The following is a 17500-nucleotide window of genomic DNA, read 5'->3' as shown; positions in this document are numbered from 1 at the left end:
GCGAGTGGTGGAGTCCCTGGGCAACGCCGTCAGACTGGGTTGGACCGGGGTCGCCGGGGCAACACAGTACCGCATCCACATCATCAGCATCGAAGGTCCGATAAGATTGAGTGTTGACCGTTCGATTTGATTTTGGCAATTTCAAGGACAAAAAGTTGCTCCGTCACTATGTTAAGACTCCAACTGCCTCCCATCACAGCGGGAATAGAAGAAAGTCGCAGTATCCCTGGAAACCTGACGACCCTTGACCTTAGAGATATGAAGGAGGGCGTGTCCTATGGGATCAGTGTGACAGCGGTGGTCGGGGACCACCATGGGGACCCAGTAACGGTCTACGTCAAAGCAGGTGAGGGACGCACGCACGCACGCACGCACGGGAGCCGGGGACTGGAGGGTTGCTGGCATCATAATCCTCCGCCATTGTGCCCTTATCCCCTAATTGCTCCAGGGGCGCCAAACTACACCATCCCTGTCCTCTGATCCCCCTGTGCATGTGTGTGTTGTGTGCTGTGTTGTGTGTGTGTGCGTGTGTGTGGGGGGGAGGGGTGGGAAAGCATTTGATTTGATTGATGATACACACACAGTGTCCCAGTACATGTTCCAGCCAGTCCCTGCTATAGGATATGGCATGCCTGAATGGGTGCAGGTCTTGTCTGGTATCAGGTGCTTGGTGTGTGTGTGTGTGTGTGTGCCAACTTGATGTAAACAGGATGAATAGTTGTCAGTGGATGATACGCATGAACGGATGAATGGTTCTTCATACTGAGGTGAGGCAAGCCCAGGCAGAGGGAAAACAAACATGGGACAGTGTATGGAGGTAATGTACAGGGGCTTGTTGTCAACCAGGCCCACCTTTCCCAGCCCTAGACCTACAGTACCACAGCTCCATTGTCTGTATGAAGGCAGTCAGTTACGTCATGTTTTGTAAATGCAATCTAATCTACCTAGACCTTAGGGCCCGTCACAGGCTGCCTGGGCCATCTGGGGCACTGGAGATAGGGGAGAAACACACACACACACACACACACACACTCAAACACACACAGGCCAGAGGCATGATAATTACCATGTCATTTTAGGTCAACGAGACAGTCGATGTGAGAACGTTTCAGTACTCATGTTGTACTGGATACCTTTTTACTGCTGTGGCCCTTTGTTTTAACGCTCTTTACGGACGCATCGACTTTAGAGCAAGACGGAAGAGTGACCAACCTGCGCATGACACACACCAACAGTCGACGGCTCCGAATTGCCTGGACGGGTGTGGCTGGGGCAACAGGCTACAAAGTGACCTGGAGACAAGGCAACAGTAAGTGTCGTCCGTCCGATGCCGGCTGAGATTGGGTCAATGTTTCCAGTATGTCCCAAAAAAAATCACGATGATATAGGTCTTGTAGAAGCATAGCAGCAGCTGCTATTTCCATTCCCTTTTGTTTGTCTTACTCTCACTCATACTGTAGATGCGGCGTTGTCCCTCGTATGTGTGTGTGTGTGTGTGTGTGTGTGTGTGTGTGTGTGTGTGTGTGTGTGTGTGTGTGTGTGTATGTGCGCGTGTGTAACTGTGTGTCTCTTCCTGTCTTGTAGACTCAGAGCAGTCCCGTGTGTTGGCGGGAGACGCCTCCGCCTACACGATTGAGGGTCTGACGCCAGACGAGGCCCTGGTCCTGGGCGTCGCTGCCGTGATTGGTCAACGTGTCGGGGAGGCGGTCACCCTCTCAGCCAGGACCAACGCCCACACCGGCCACTCGGTGACCGGCCTCCGGGTTGACAACGTCACCTCTCGGAGAATACGCATTGCATGGTTACCTGTCTCCAGGGCAACCGGCTACAAGATTACCTGGCGCAGTACAGATGGTAGGCGTGGTTACGATGATAAGTAAGGGGGCAGGCTCGGTGAGGGTCATCGGAGGTCATTGTTTGTATCACATGTTCTGTATCGGTTAAAAGCAACATTGTAATATACTTACATTATTAATTATATATACATACTGTACTGTGTGGCTTATTATAGTTGTCTTGTAAGTGAGAAAAACTTGTGTACACTTAGATATTGTCTGATTGTCCTTCATTCTCGTAGTGAGTACTCTTAGAGTAGTAATATAGAGAGGACCTTTTTGGCACAAGTACATTATACCATGAAATACATCCCTCCTGTTCTGCAGCGTCTACGGAAGTGGGAGGAAGTCTTCCCTTGTGTCCTCTCTCCTCGCTTCCTTCTCAAAAACCCATTGGAGGAGAAGGGGCGGAGAAGGGGCGGAACCACTGACCTTCTCCTCCAATGAGGTTTGAGGAGGAGGTGGTGAGGATAGAGGACGCAAGAAAAGCCTTCTGAGATTCCACCAGTGTTATCAGCAGCTGTTTGGAGCATTGACCCGCCCCGCTTTGTCTTATTTATAGGGTTTGAGACATAGATAGCTGTAGTCTAGTTAGTTAGTTAGTTAGTTAGTTAGTTGGTTAGTTGGTTGGTTAGTTAGTTAGTTAGTTAGTTAGTTAGTTGGTTATTTGGTTGGTTGGTTGGTTGGTTGGTTGGTTAGTTAGTAAGTTAGTTAGTTAGTTAGTTAGTTTGTTAGTTGGTTGGTTAGTTAGTAAGTTAGTTAGTTAGTTAGTTGGTTAGTTAGTTAGTAGTTGAGTAGTGGTTCCTATGAGTGTTCACCTTTCTGCCTGATCCTGCCTGTCTGCAGGAGAGGAGTCGTCCCGGAGTGTGGCTGGTGATGTCACTATCTTCAACCTAGACGGGCTCCAGGAGGACTCATCCTACAGAGTGACAGTCTCCTCATTGATGGGCTCTCGGGAAGGAAGTCCCGTCAGCCTGAACGTTAAAACAGGTACTGTACTCCATCATCCAATCATGTAGCTTACCTCTAAACCTAAAAGGATAATATTGATTGACCTCTTCCTCCCCTCTCTCTCTCTCTCTCTCTTTCTCTGTGTAGCATCAGAGCAGGTTGTGGTTGGAACTGTGACATCACTACAAGTGCAGGAGTCCCGAGGAGAGGTCGTCAGGGTAACGTGGGTGGGAGTGCAAGGAGCGACGTCCTATCGCGTGGCTTGGAAGCGAACAGATGGTGAGAGTTTCCGAAATTGTTGGAGAGTTGGAGTCTGCTTCTTTTCTGACTGCTTTTCTGATTCATCCCATGAATGTCAGTCTCTCATCATAAATGGTTTTGTGTCAATACCTATCGCAGCCATAGTGAGCCATCTTGGATATGAACATTACCACTTCTCCCTCCACTTCACAGCAGTGGGGGCTGGTGGAGGTAGAAATCGGAGAACGGGCTCATTGTGATGCATGGAGCGGAATACAATTTGATTCCTCATTCCATTCTTCTGTCCCCCGTGTGTGTGTGTGTGTGTGTGTGTGTGTGTGTGTGTGTGTGTGTGTGTGTGTGTGTGTGTGTGTGTGTGTGTGTGTGTGTGTGTGTGTGTGTGTGTGTGTGTGTGTGTGTGTGTGCATGCATGCATGACAATGAACCTGTTATACCTCCACTCTTCTATCAGCCTCCAGTGCTTCACAACATAGCAGGAATAGCTTCATCCCCAGATCCTAATCAAAAAAACATGATTACAATTCCCAGAATATATTATCCCACTTAATACAGCCCACATCTCCTCATATTCATATGGGTTAGTTTTCTATGACCGTCCCCTGCTTTCAACAGGCTTATTCACCTCCCTCTCCTCTCCCCTGCAACTCTTCCCAAGGCCTTTGCTGCCACTTACCTGGTAAAATAAGGGTTACATCAAAACCTTCTGTCCTGGTGTTCCTGTAGGGGGGCAGGAGAGGAGTCAGCTGGTGGGGGGGAACGTGACTGCCGTGGACCTGGAGCATCTGGACCCAGGGGTTCAGTACGAGGTCCAGGTCATGGCTCAGGTCCAGAACCGAGAAGGACCCCCTGTGATGGTCAGAGTCACCACGCGTGAGTGTACCTGTCCTCACACCACCTCACACCCTACAGTTTATACAGTATGTTATAGATACAGGGGTATACGGTACAGTATTTTATAGATACAGGGGTATACAGAACAGTATGTTTAGATACAGGGGTATATAGTACAGTATTTTATAGATACAGGGTATATAGTATATTATGTTATAGATACAGGGTATAAAGTACAGTATGTTACATTGGGAGAATAATGTCTGCCATTGTGTTCTGACACTGTACAACGTTCTAGAACGTTTTTCGGTCTGTGGCGTTGTGTTATGGATCAGTGTGTGTTGTTGTGTGTGTGTGTGTGTGTGTGTGTGTGTGTGTGTGTGTGTGTGTGTGTGTGTGTGTGTGTGTGTGTGTGTGTGTGTGTGTGTGTGTGTGTGCAGCGGGGGTTTCTGGGTCACCGGACCGCGTGGAGGGGTTCAGAGAGCTGCAGTCAACCCCAGGGGCGCTGCGCCTGGGCTGGAGAGGCATGGCTGGTGTCACTGGGTACCGCATCTACTGGAGGTCCTCACTGGGTAAACACACACACACACACACACACACACACACACAGTATACACCTGCACACATACAGTACACACACATTGCGCGTCCATACGCACATATACAGATGTTTTTAGTATTTTGCCAACCGCATTTCTCCCTCACTTGTCTTCTGCAGGAGAAGTCGAATCCACCCGTCTGATTGGTCGAGAAGTGACCTCGTTTGACCTGGACGGGCTGCGGCCTGGGGAGCGGTACACCGTGCGGCTGGCCGCCGTCCTGAGAGACCGAGAGAGCGAGGCGGTCACCATCACCGCCTACACAGGTACACAGGCCTTCTACTCTCTCTCTCTCTCTCTCTCTCTCTCTCTCTCACGTTAGTCTCTCCCCCGCCATCGCCTCTCCTACGTTCACTTCATCTCATCTCATCCTTTTTTGTTGGATTTTGTCACTCATCCTCTCCTCTCCTCTCCTCTCCTTTCCTTAGCTGGCTTGCAGGCTGTCACAGGTTTGCGTGCGGCAGAGATTACCCAGAATTCTGTGCTGCTGGGCTGGGTTCCACTGCCCGGCGCCACGGGATACATTCTGCGCTGGAGAGAGGAGAGAGGTTAGACACAACAACAACACAGCATGAAGGAATCAATGAATGAATGAACAACATTTAGACTCTTTCTCTCATCTTTTAATCGATTGTGTTCATCCTCTTGGGTGGGATTACGTATCATGTCGGATGTATTTCATATTTGATTTGTGATTTGTCCTTTTATGAGCATGGCACACTAAAACAAATTCATAATGTGGTTTGAAAAGTAAACTTTACCATACATAGACACACTATAGACAACACTGAAAACTAACAACCAAAAACATGAAGTAAAACTTACAGAGACGTTCCGAACTTAGTTTTAATGAGGTATAATCATATAATGGATCATAAGTGGGCACAGGTCCCAGTACAATGATACTTTTGCACCACAAGCACAGCACATGAGAACCAGGCATATGGTTGATTTCCACATCCCTTATCCTCCCCAGGGTAATCAAAAATCCAGCCAGGAGGGCAGGGTGACCTGGGGGGTGACCTGGGGTGACCTGGGGAGAGCTTTATACTTGAATAGAGGGAGGGAAGCATCACTGATTAAAAATACTTACCATTGAAAGCCAAGAATATACAGGATGGGGAGTGAAACTGACATATCTCATCTTGTTTGTGTTTGTGTATAAAACATCTGTAATGTGGTAAAGTCTCTAGTTGCTCTGGAGAATAACTCGGCCTGTTGTACCTGTTGAAGATTACAATAAACCCATCATACCTCTGATACTATATCCACCACCACTTAGTTGTGTTCCTATTTTATTTTGTTGGTAATAAAGTTAGGACATAGTATTTCAATTCTAATTAAGAACTCTTTTGACCACAAAAGAAAAACCAACACTACACAACACAATCTCGGCCGGTGCAGCAATAAAGTATTGAATCTTGCGTCTTAAATCTTGATGTGTGTGTGTGTGTGTGTGTGTGTGTGTACTGTATATGTTAAACAGACCCGGGGCCTGGTCAGTCCACGACGCTCCCTGGTTTGTCCAGCTCGTACCGGGTGACGGGGCTGCGTCTGGGCCTGAGGTACCGCTTCACCCTGCAGCCTAGCTTTGAGAGGGAGGTGGGGCCCGAGACCTCTGTGGACGAGCGCACGGGTAAGACATCCCCACCGTTTGAGTCTGGTCGTGTGGAAGAACCTCCTCATGTATTTCGCTTCAATGTACAACCACCATGTGACTATCCTAATAAACTTGAAGAGTTGGAAGTCACCCTGAACAACACCTTCTTCACCACTCCTAAACTGAACTCTCTCATCCAATCCACTTCTTCTCTCTCTCTCTCTCTCTGTCTCTCTCTCTGTCTCTCTCTCTCTCTCTCTGTCTCTCTCTCTCTCTCTCTGTCTCTCTCTCTCTCTCTCTCTGTCTCTCAGTCCGAATACAGCACATACAGTACAGTCTATTACACGTGATGGACGGGGTTCGAACCTGGTTTCTCCCACATGGAAGACCCAAGTGTCTCCCATTAGTCCGAGAGGACATCCTCAAGATCCAAGGGGCGACACTTTTATGAGTTGATGATGTCTGGCAGGGCTGCCTCACCAGGAGAGCACGATTTTCCAAATCACCTCCGCGACACTCACCCCCCCTCCCCCCTCCTCTCTCCTCAGTGTGCACGGAGGGCCGCCTGGACGTGGTGTTCCTGGTCCCGGCCTCTCGTGACAGGACGGGTCTGACGGAGCCGCTCATCTCCCTCCTGACCAGCATGGCCGGGTCACTCACCACCATCGGACCCCGCGACTCTCAGGTACAGTACAGTACAGTACAGACAGGGGGGTCACACAGGGTTAGAACCAGTGGAGGCCGGTGGAGAGAGACATCGGGAGGATGGGTTCGTTCGGTTCCGTTCGTTACAATGAGCCCATCTCCACCTCCGGCCTCACCAAGAGCCTACAGAGAAGCCAGAACGTTCTCCGAGGTTTTGGAGATTCGATGATTCGCTGTATGGATTTTAGATTATGAAATGTAAGGTCCACTGGTTGAAGGACTGATGTGTATGTTTGGTAGTTAGTGTGTTTGTGTGGTGTGGTGTGTTGATGTGTGTGTGTGTGTGTGTTTGTGTTTGTATTTGTGTGTGTGTGTGTGTGTGTGTGTGTGTGTGTGTGTGTGTGTGTGTGTGTGTGTGTGTGTGTGTGTGTTCTCTGGTGCGTGACTTTGTCCCACCAGATGGGGGTAGTTGTGTACGGCGCCCGGCCAAAGGTCTGGTTCCTGCTCAATCGTCATAGCAACACTGAGACACTACTGCAGGAGATCCTGTCCACCCCCTTTGATGAGAGCCCAGGGAATAACATAGGTGAGTGTGTGTGTGTGTGTGTGTGTGTGTGTGTGTGTGTGTGTGTGTGTGTGTGTGTGTGTTACGTACACTATGTCTATGTGTGTTTGCATCCAGTATGTGCAGCTGTGTTTATGTGTGGATTATGCGTACATTATGTTTACGTGACTGTGTACAGTATACAAACTGTGTACAAACTGTGTGTCTGTGTTTGAAAAACAGCTCTCTGTCTCCCCCTACAGGTCAGGCGTTGACATTCACCAGACAGTACCTCCTCACCAACGTGGCGGGACGGCGACCCAGAGTCCCCGGCGCCGTGGTCATCATCGCCGACGGCAAATCCTCTGACAACATCACTGTCCCAGCTCATGCTATCAGAACCACAGGTGGGCCCACAGGGATAGTATAAAGTGCACACACACACACACACTTCCATTTGCATGTTTCTCAAGTGTTTTGCGTGTGTGTCTGCCAGGCGTGACAGTGTTGGCGGTGGGCCTGGGCCGCGCGGACTCGGAGGAGCTTCGCCAGTCTGTGACGGACGGCAGCACCCAGAACCTCCTGTACGCCCGCGACGCCGCACAGCTGGGCACCCTGCACTCTGACCTGGCTGACCTGCTCTGTGGCATCGCCAGGATACCAGAGGTGGAATGGGGGGAAAGATGGGGGGTGGGGGGGGGGTGGGAGAGAGAGAGCAGGAGGCTGGGAGGGATGAGGAGGAGGAGGGTGGGAAAGAGGGAGGGAGGGAGGGAGGGAGAGAAAGCAGGAGGCTGGGAGGGATTGAGGAGGAGAAGGGAGGGAGAGAGAGGGAGAGAGAGAAAAAGCTGTAAGGGGGGAGATTCAGAGAGAGGAACTGAGGGAGCGAGAGATAAAGAGAGAGGGGTGGTGGAAGAGGGGAGCAATGGAGAGAACATGGTGCAGTGAGAGAAAGAGAGAGAGAGAATCAGAGACTGAGAGTCTTATCATTAGGTCATTGTTTGTGTGTGTGTGTGTGTGTGTGGTATTGTATTACAGTATATGTCTCTAGGTCTCAAATGTGTGTTTCTGTTCTTGTTTCTGTGTGTGTGTGTGTGTGTGTGTGTGTGTGTGTGTGTGTGTGTGTAGCAAGTCCCCGGGCCTACGCAGTGTACCACACAGTGCCCTCGGGTGAGTAACGCTACAGTATCTCATCCATCCACACATGCACACACACACACACACACTGTCATCCACCTTCATCGTCAGGGGCTTAGTACGGCCATGGATGTACTGTTTTCAATCCTGCTTCGATACACATGGAATGCCATTTGGACTTGTTTAAGTCTTGCAATGTACAGTATGTATCCAATCCTCGTGTGTCCTCCATTGATCTCTCCCATCTCTCTCCCTACTACCCCCTTCATCCTCCTCTCTTCAGGGAGAGAAGGGACAGCATGGAGAGAAGGTAACCATATAACCACATTTTAGGTTTCACTACTAGGTGTTACTAGGTTTTACTACTGTTCTGATGCGTGTTTGTATCTCATAGAAGCTCTGTGGTCAGTGTTGGTTGGAGACATTTGTTAGTCTGATCTGTCATTGGTTCACCCCCACAGGGCGAGAGAGGCAGAGATAGCGTTGACGGACGCAAAGGAGAGCCTGTGAGTCACTCACTAATATTATTATTACAATTATTATTATTATTATTATTATTATTATTATTATCACTGGCAACTGAAACACGAACACACCATCAACTTATTGTCTTATAGTTTATATTGCATTTGATGAAATCGTGTGTATGTGTGTGTGTGTGTGTGTGTGTGTGTGTGTGTGTGTGTGTGTGTCTTCTCCAGGGTCGTGATGGTCTGCCTGGTAGAGAGGGCCCCAGAGGACAAGAGGGGCCCCCGGGTCAGCCAGGCCGGAGCGAGGGCCCATCTGTGGGGCTCAGAGGGGATAAGGGGGAGAGGGTGAGTACTGTACATTACCTGTCACACACACACACACACACACACACACACACACACACACACACACACACACACACACACTCACACACACACACACACACACTCAGTGTACAACCCCTCAGTCAGGAGAGTGCTGCTGGTTTTCTTCACTCCCTGATTATTATGTGTCAGTGACCGGCCAGAGAGCATCAGCATGAGTAGAATTCATTCTACGCCTACGACACCTTCACCTGTGTGCCCCAAGTGTTAAACAGGCCCAGATTAGGGGGGGGGGGATTAAAACATGCAGTGCTGCTGATCTCTAGGCTCTGGGCCGTAGGGAAGTGTAGTATGAACATTGCTGTTGTCAAGTGTTGTTCTCTCTCGACAGGGTTTCCCTGGACTGGATGGGGGCCCAGGGTCGCCAGGGCGACCAGGGACCCCGGGACCTGGGGGAGTGTCAGTGAGTAGTCAGGGCCCACCATGGGACAAAGACCACTGGACAGATGACAATATGTGAAACTAACAGCCTCAATCTCAAGCCCATATAGACTATAAACATGTCTCCCTTTTCGTCTGTCTGTCTGTCTGTCTCAGGGTTCACCGGGGCTACCAGGTATCAGAGGAGACCCTGTGAGTATCTTAGCAATGACAATGTGATCAATAGTATGTACAGCTAGTCGGTCTATTTATGCATGTAATACTGTAGTACTAGTATGTACAGTATGTATGTGTGTGTGTGTGTTGGGATGTGCATTACTGTGTTTTAAGTGTTTTGTCTTTGCCAGGGCGCGCCTGGGTTGACAGGTGTATCAGGTTCAAAGGGGGACAAGGGCGAAAGGGTGAGTGGGACACACCTGTGTGTGTGTGTGTGTGTGTGCGTGTGTGTGTGTGTGTGTGTGTGTGTGTGTGTGTGTGTGTGTGTTTGTGTGTGAGTGTGTGTGAGTGTGTGTGTGTGTGTGTGTGCATGTTAATGTCAACTAAGCTGGTTGGTTGGCTCTGTTTCAGGGTGAGCCAGGATCGGCCCTCTCAGGAGGAGGTCTTCCTGGGCGGAAAGGAGAACCAGGGATCCCAGGAATATCAGTAAGACCCACACACACCACTCCTAACCCTGACCAAGTGTACCATCACAGACTGAAATGATCATGTGAAAAACATGTAATGTGAAAATGTATGTGAAAAAACTGTAAAAACAAATACAACAATAAATGGGCTAATAAAATAAAAAATAAAAAAATAAAACACACACACTAAAGCACAAATAGTCCAAAGATGTGATGAGCGTGAGTGTTTTTTGGGTCATATTGTGTTTTTAGTTCAACTTTAACGAATTATGTATCCTATGTTAAATGATTAGTGATGTTAAAACTCTATATCCCAGGGTACACCAGGCCGTTCAGGCAGCGATGGAGCCAAGGGCTTCCCTGGGCTTTCAGGACACCCCGGACAAGACGGTCGCCCAGGAATATCTGGCACCCCCGGGATATCCATCAAGGTCAGTGATAGGCTCAACATATCACCACTCACTATATAAGGAAGCAAAATCCATCTCTGGAAACCGTCAGTGGAACATCCTTTTAAACATGGTCCTGGATCCAGTGATCACTGAGAAGATCACATTGTGGAGAAAGAGAGATGTATCAAAGCCAGGAATGGCTACAGCATGAGGGAGGAGGTGGAATTATGAGCTGGTCTCGAATTAGTTCTCTCTTGACTTCAAGAACAGTGTTTTCCTTTACTTCAAGCGTGACCTCATAATGAACTGGTACTGGATCAGTCGTTAAGGATAGATAAACCTTCTTGAGACTAAGCTTTCCTTGTTGTGAAATCCTTTGCAGAAAGTAGCTACAAAGGGGTGGAAACCTATTTGAAATGAGTGACGCCTCACCACACATCAAACCCATCAAATACCTGATGCCTTCATCGACTCGATTTTGTGCATAGAGCGTACTTCAGGCAAAACTGAATTCAGTTATTCCTTCACGTTCTTCAATGTTGCAAGCTCGCATCGAGCAACAACTCTCTGCAAACTAGTCCTACTTGGTCGGAAAAGAGTCAAGACGACACACATCACAACAAGCAGTCATCTACGGGCGGGTGGGGGGAGGGTTCTTGGAATGTAACATCCAATGAAATTGCGAGCACATTCTCCCATCGCTCCATCCAGGTTCTATCCAAGCCAGATATCCGGCTAATCTCAAATTCTCCAGACCTCCTAAAGGAGGCGTGAGAACAATGTGATTTAGAGGTATGGCTACGTGAGACTTGGGATAGATGGACCTTACTACCCCACACTGACAATACCAAGGCTGTCCACACGGGGGTGGAAGAGAGCTGTAGCTCCTGTCAAAGGCGTCTTGTTTAGTTGGTATGAATAAGATGTCTGGCCATTTGCTCCCAAAAGTGTCTCGTAAAGTGAACTATATATTTTGAATGGCACTCAAAGATAGATGGGCTTTATGGCTGATGTTACTTTGAAGGCATTCATACATTTTTCAGTGTCTCATCTAAAATGTGTCAGAAGCCTGAGAACCCCTCTCAATGCTCTGGGTATGGTATTAAAGAGCAGGCAGCAGAGAAATGATGAGACTTTCAATGGTATAAATGTCTGGTTTGAATCATGAAGGCTTTTCTGCTGAGATTTATATGTAAGAGAGACCTTGTTTTTACCCTTTTCTCCTTTCTCTCTTTTCTTACCATTCTGTCACTTCTCAGTTATCAGTTTTTTTTTAAATATGTAAATATATATATATATATATTTATCTTTTCTATGTTCTACCTGATCCTGCCCTTCTGTTAGTTTCCTTGACAACCGGTATCTTCTCCTCTTGTGGAGAGGCCTTGATGTTCATGGTGCAGTATATGGGTGCGGTGTGTGTGTGTGTGTGTGTGTGTGTGTGTGTGTGTGAGAGCAGCCAAGTAGGGCATGTATGTATCTGGGAGACTAAGATTTGTATATTTCTATGCAGATTAGGGTCTACTAGCCCTGAAGGGAATAACATGTGGGGCAATATTTATGCTTAATTAATGTCTCTCCTCTCCCCTTCTCTCTCTCTCTCTCTGCAGGGAGAACAGGGCAGTACGGGAGAGAGGGTGAGTGAGTCACTCTGTCACCAGCTTGTCCTCTAGCTGCAGATACATGTGTTTAGGAATGGAAGGGCGTACTGATTATCAGATCTTCTCTCTCTCTCTCCCTCTGTCTATTCTGCTGGCAGGGACCCCCAGGAGTGGGCAGTGGGGTAGCTGTGAAGGGCGAGAAGGGCTCACTGGTAAGCTCTGTCAATCACTGGATTGTGCTGATGTGTGTGTGTGTGTGTGTGTGTGCGCTTATCATAAAGTGCTGTGTTTTCTTTTGTAACAGGGGTCTGGGGGAACCCCAGGGGCTCAGGGCCCAAGAGGACTTACAGGAACACCGGGAGACAAAGGAGACAAGGTTTGTGTGTGTGTGTGTGTGTGTGTGTGTGTGTGTGTGTGTGTGTGTGTGTGTGTGTCTGTGTCTGTGTATAAGTGTTTGAGAAGGTGTACTGACTGTTTTTTGGCGTTTCAGGGGGAGAGTGCAGAAGGGTTGCCAGGACCTGCAGGGAAGGCTGGACAGCCTGGAGATAGGGTAGGATGCACACACACACACACACACACACACACACACACACACAATCAATGTAGCTGTGTAATGATATATTGATTCATACACAGCTATGCATACAGCTAAAAACACAATACAACATCAGTCTACTTAAGTCTTGTAGACTATATTCATACATATTCATCCACTTTGGCATGGTCAGTATGATCAGTGTTGCGTTGAACCTCATGTTTGAGTTGTTTGTGTTTATTTAGGGTCCTCGAGGGCTTTCAGGAGAAATCGGCAGCAAGGTAAGACTCAGTTACTTTTGACCTATATCTTCAAATCTTCAATCAAATCTCCACGTGTTGGTTCTGGATAATGAGCTGATGGAGAGGTAGATGACCCTGTTCTCTCTCTGTGTCCTGTCAGGGCGACCGGGGCCAGCCAGGCGAGCCTGGGTCACAGGGAGATAGGGTGAGTGTCCTCCGATTTCTACCTCCACCAGCCTCCACTGGTGTGGGCCCCTACTAAGCCAAGCAGACTGGGGCTGTCAGGCTGTACTGTGTGCAGATGGCTAGATGACTGTGTCCTCTTTGCAGGGGGAGAGAGGACCTGGTGGCCTTCCTGGTGAGAGGGTGAGTTATTCATCATCTGGTTAACACCTCTTACAAGGACTTTAAGGGTGGAATCCTACAGTAACTCGAGATCCACAGGCGTAACTCCGACATTCATGTAAATCTTGTATTGATGTCAATGGGAAATTAGCAAAATGATTCAACTTATTGGCCTGGATTTTGAGTTAGGATTCCACCCGAAAAAAATTTCATTTCACAGTGGCTGTAATGGCTGGAGTACTCAAACTCCAGAGGACTCAAAAGCACGACTCGGAGACAAAACTTAAATCCAATAGTAGTCTTTACTTTTAGAAAGGTTGGGTACACAGGTAGGCAGTCAATGGGTAGGCAGATAACCCAGGAAGGGGGGTAGGCAAGGCAGGGTTTGCTACACAGGTAGGCAGTTCAAAAAGGCAGGCAGATAATCCGATAATGGGAAGGCAAAAAGGCGAAGTCAAAAACACACTCGGAGATCAAAAACCAGGAACACTTATCACAAGGAAATGCTGGGACGTATGACACGAAGGTACACAGACGAACTGGCACAGAGACAGGGGAACACACAGACTAAATATACAGAGAAGGATGATGAGGAACAGGTGAAGCCAATCAGGGCGGGGTCGACAATCACACAGACAGATAACACACAAGGGCAGGTGGTGAAGTGTCTGAAACGAGAGACAAGGTGAGTAACACAAAAATGAACGGGAAACAATAAATGAATAACATGAAACTAAAATAAACATAAACTAAGAAACAGGACGAGACGTTACAGTGGCATGAAGGCCACTGGCTTTGTCCTGCAGTTGCTTATTCTCGCCTCTGTGTGGTGCTGTGTTTCAGGGGGAGTCAGGAAAGCCCGGCGCCACAGGAACACCAGGACTGAGGGTGAGTACCCAAGGCTTATACCTCCACGGCATGCTATTGAGTAAGATAATAAATTCTTTGTAGATGCATTAATTAATCGTGATTTCATGTTAACTAATGCATTAACTAATGTTACTTACTGTAAAGCGTTACCATATTTTGTATTTCTTTGAATTGTTTGAGATCTTGCTTTAGAGAGACCTGTCAATGCAGTCCATCACAATGTCTGTGTGTGTCTTGTGTATGTGTATGTGTATGTGTGTGTATGTGTGTGTATGTGTGTGTGTGTGTGTATGTGTATGTGTGAATCATTTCATGTTTAAATTTACAGGGTTTGCCAGGCACAAGTGGAATCTCTGGAGAAAAGGTGAGACTGATACAGTGAAATCTCAATCGCTTCAAATGTTTCAATGAATATAAACACTGACCGAATTATGAGATGATGTCATTTGAACAATTGTATGATTTATGAATACACACCTGTGAACCTGTGTGTTTCCAGGGCAACGAGGGTGCTCGCGGTGAACCAGGCAGGAGTGTAAGTTTCATCTGATCATTCTATTCGGATTGATTAGTCCCATGAATGCTTAACTCAGAAACAAGGAGAAGGTGGTGATACCAGTCAAGCTGTACTGTAGGGACATGGCTGTCATGAATAAAGACCTGAGGAATTCTTGACCACTTGACGTGTCACATTATCAACATGTAATTCCAAGCTTATCCTCAAGGCGGCACTGCATGTGCTTCCACACTCCAGACATGTTAGCAACAGATTTTCAGTCTTTACTGAAAATGTGCTTACATGATTGGAATCCTCCTATGAACATTGTTAAAAGAGAAGTGTACAGCATTCTGCTGAAAGTATCGTAAGTATTTTGGGTCAACTTGTGTATCAACACACGCTGTGGTCGCCCTCTTGGTTCTGGGAGGTGGAACTACAAGAGAAAGAACAAGTGATGAATTGCTCAGGCCCCTAGTAATGACGGCTCTGTGTCATTGTGTCTCTCTGTGTCATTGTACCTATCCAGGGGCCAGGCTCACTTGGGAAGAAAGGGGATCAGGTATGTTCTCCATCTTACCCAACTGATACCATCCATCTCCATGTCAGTGGTCAATACGCTTACCTACCACCATGTCCTAATGTTTTCTTTCTCTCCTCCTCTCCTCCTTTCCACCTCTCCTTTCTTCTCTTTTCCTCGCCTCCTCTCCTCTCCTCCCCTCAACTCCCCCCCTCTCCTCTCCTCTCCTCAACTCCCCCCCTCTCCTCTCCTCCCCCCCTCTCCTCTCCTCCCTCAGGGTGAGCGAGGCTTGCCTGGTCCTGAGGGGCCGAGGGGGGATAAGGGCGAGCCTGCGCTGAAAGGTGAAAAAGTGAGTTGGTACCCACAGTACATGATGATGCAATGCATGCCCCGGAGAACTTGAACTCTCTGTGTGTGTGTGTGTGTGTGTGTGTGTGTGTGTGTGTGTGTGTGTGTGTGTGTGTGTGTGTGTGTGTGTGTGTGTGTGCGCGCATGGTTGTTTGTATGTGTGTGTGTGCGCATGGTTGTTTGTATGTGTGTGTGTGCATGGTTGTTTGTATGTGTGTGTGTGCATGGTTGTTTGTATGTGTGTGTGTGTGTGCGTGGTTGTGTGTGTGTGAGTGCGTGCATGCGTGCGTGCCTACCACTGTACCAGTGTATGGTGTGCTCTTAAGTGGGTCAAGTTCAAGTCTACATCGATTCTCGTCCCTGTCTCTCATTTCTCCCTTCTCCCTTGTTTCTGCTTCTCTCAGGGTCCACCAGGGGCCGGCGCCGCGGGCCAGCCTGGTGCTAAAGGAGAGCAAGGGGAACGGGTGAGTTCTGACAGGAGTTCTGACGACATGCTGTAGAAATATTTATCTGAGCAACAAACTTTCGCACCTTGATGTTCAGAAAGCCTTCGAGAGGTATTCATCAATTATTCATGTTAGCCTCCCTTTGTAACAGCTGACAGGGGAGGTCGTGCCCTATACAATCTCTGCTTGGCAGTCTTTAAATACATAAACATGTGCTTTTCCCTTCAGGGAGTGTCTGGCATTAGTGGAAGGCACGGAGCCAAGGTGAGACGCATGCCCCCGGTGGCTTTTGTCCTCTAACTTTCATTAGAGTCGTTTGTTGTTTTTGTCATTGTTGAACCACTTTCCCCTCTGTGTCGTAGGGGGACCCGGGAGAAGCAGGCGATAGGGGGGAGAACGGCCGGCCGGGGATCCCAGGGAAGCTAGGCCTCCCTGGGAAGGAGGTCTGAGACAGTGTCCTCTTTACCCTGGAGCCTTTATCTCTGCCTGGCACCTGTATTTTATACTCACACCCACAACAGTCATCTGCTCTAACCTTGGTTGTTTTACTCATCTTTGTCTGAATATGTCAACACTGTTATTACTAATCTATAACCATGTTACTACTGTTGCAATCACTCACAACCCTACTGCATCCCAAGAGCTTATATAACATCCTTTCTGACACCTATACATTTACACTTTGTCGTTTTTGTCTAGAAGTCAACCAACAGTATCTGATGCAATACTGTATGGTCCACTATCAGAAGGAATGACTCCCCGTACCGGGGGAGAGGCTGGTAGAGGCAGAAATCGGAGGACGGGCTCATTGTAATGCACGGGACGAGGAATGGTATCGACACACACTCACATGCGCATTACAATGAGCCCGTCCTCCGATTTCTGCCTCTACCAGCCTCTCCCCCGATTCCTGTCTCCACTGCTCCCATAACCACAGCTAGTTAACTGTACTAATACTAGATGTATGGTATGACATCTCTGTTGCATGATGTGTTGACATGCCATCATGTTTGGACCCTCTAACACTGTCCTCTAATGCTTCTGCAGTCTCTGTCTCTCTCTCTCTCCTCTGCCTCGTATGTCCTTGATCGCCACTCTAGAGGTACATCTACAACTACTACTACTACTACTACTACTAATACTACTACTACTGCTACTACTACTACTACTACTACTACTAATACTACTACTAATACTACTGCTACTGCTGCAACTACTACGACTACTACTACTACTACTGCAACTACTACTGCTGCAACTACTATTTTAACTGATACCAATACTGCAATAGGAATCGTTTCAAAGTTTAACTCATACTGCAGTGCTGCAAGTCTACCTCGATCTTTTACTTAGCTATATTGGCACCACGTTCGGTCCGGTTGATGTAAGCGGGGTTATTGTGTAAAAGTTTAATGTGTTTACACCGAGTCAAGCCTCGTCTCCTTGG

At 47.9% G+C, this 17500-nt stretch overlaps 1 protein-coding gene across 1 annotated transcript in view; it reads left to right on the top strand.

Annotated features, from left to right (window-relative positions):
- Positions 1-17500, top strand: part of col7a1 (collagen, type VII, alpha 1) — a gene marked incomplete at its 5' end in the record, with an annotated part of 56230 nt that overhangs the window by 9167 nt on the left and 29563 nt on the right. Inside the window, 39 exons of the mRNA XM_083667682.1 lie at positions 1-95; positions 200-346; positions 1190-1309; positions 1585-1854; positions 2682-2825; positions 2934-3065; positions 3771-3917; positions 4319-4450; positions 4597-4743; positions 4906-5025; positions 5964-6113; positions 6626-6762; positions 7182-7308; positions 7530-7673; positions 7763-7932; positions 8392-8433; positions 8684-8710; positions 8862-8906; positions 9102-9215; positions 9586-9657; positions 9792-9827; positions 9983-10036; positions 10203-10277; positions 10576-10689; positions 12261-12287; positions 12410-12463; positions 12556-12627; positions 12742-12801; positions 13032-13067; positions 13189-13233; positions 13359-13394; positions 14217-14261; positions 14572-14607; positions 14743-14778; positions 15269-15301; positions 15537-15608; positions 16012-16071; positions 16282-16317; positions 16416-16496. The exon at positions 1-95 is cut by the window's left edge and continues 31 nt beyond it. Of these exons, the coding sequence (XP_083523808.1) occupies positions 1-95; positions 200-346; positions 1190-1309; positions 1585-1854; positions 2682-2825; positions 2934-3065; positions 3771-3917; positions 4319-4450; positions 4597-4743; positions 4906-5025; positions 5964-6113; positions 6626-6762; positions 7182-7308; positions 7530-7673; positions 7763-7932; positions 8392-8433; positions 8684-8710; positions 8862-8906; positions 9102-9215; positions 9586-9657; positions 9792-9827; positions 9983-10036; positions 10203-10277; positions 10576-10689; positions 12261-12287; positions 12410-12463; positions 12556-12627; positions 12742-12801; positions 13032-13067; positions 13189-13233; positions 13359-13394; positions 14217-14261; positions 14572-14607; positions 14743-14778; positions 15269-15301; positions 15537-15608; positions 16012-16071; positions 16282-16317; positions 16416-16496 (3490 nt within the window). The remainder of the gene's footprint in view (positions 96-199; positions 347-1189; positions 1310-1584; positions 1855-2681; positions 2826-2933; positions 3066-3770; positions 3918-4318; positions 4451-4596; positions 4744-4905; positions 5026-5963; positions 6114-6625; positions 6763-7181; positions 7309-7529; positions 7674-7762; positions 7933-8391; positions 8434-8683; positions 8711-8861; positions 8907-9101; positions 9216-9585; positions 9658-9791; positions 9828-9982; positions 10037-10202; positions 10278-10575; positions 10690-12260; positions 12288-12409; positions 12464-12555; positions 12628-12741; positions 12802-13031; positions 13068-13188; positions 13234-13358; positions 13395-14216; positions 14262-14571; positions 14608-14742; positions 14779-15268; positions 15302-15536; positions 15609-16011; positions 16072-16281; positions 16318-16415; positions 16497-17500) is intronic.

The sequence above is a fragment of the Argentina silus genome (genome assembly GCF_951799395.1).
Source record: "Argentina silus genome assembly, chromosome: 4".
Classification (NCBI taxonomy): Eukaryota; Metazoa; Chordata; class Actinopteri; order Argentiniformes; family Argentinidae; genus Argentina; species Argentina silus.
The sequence above is the reverse complement of the archived record's forward strand: the minus strand, read 5'-3'. Positions and strand labels throughout refer to the sequence as shown.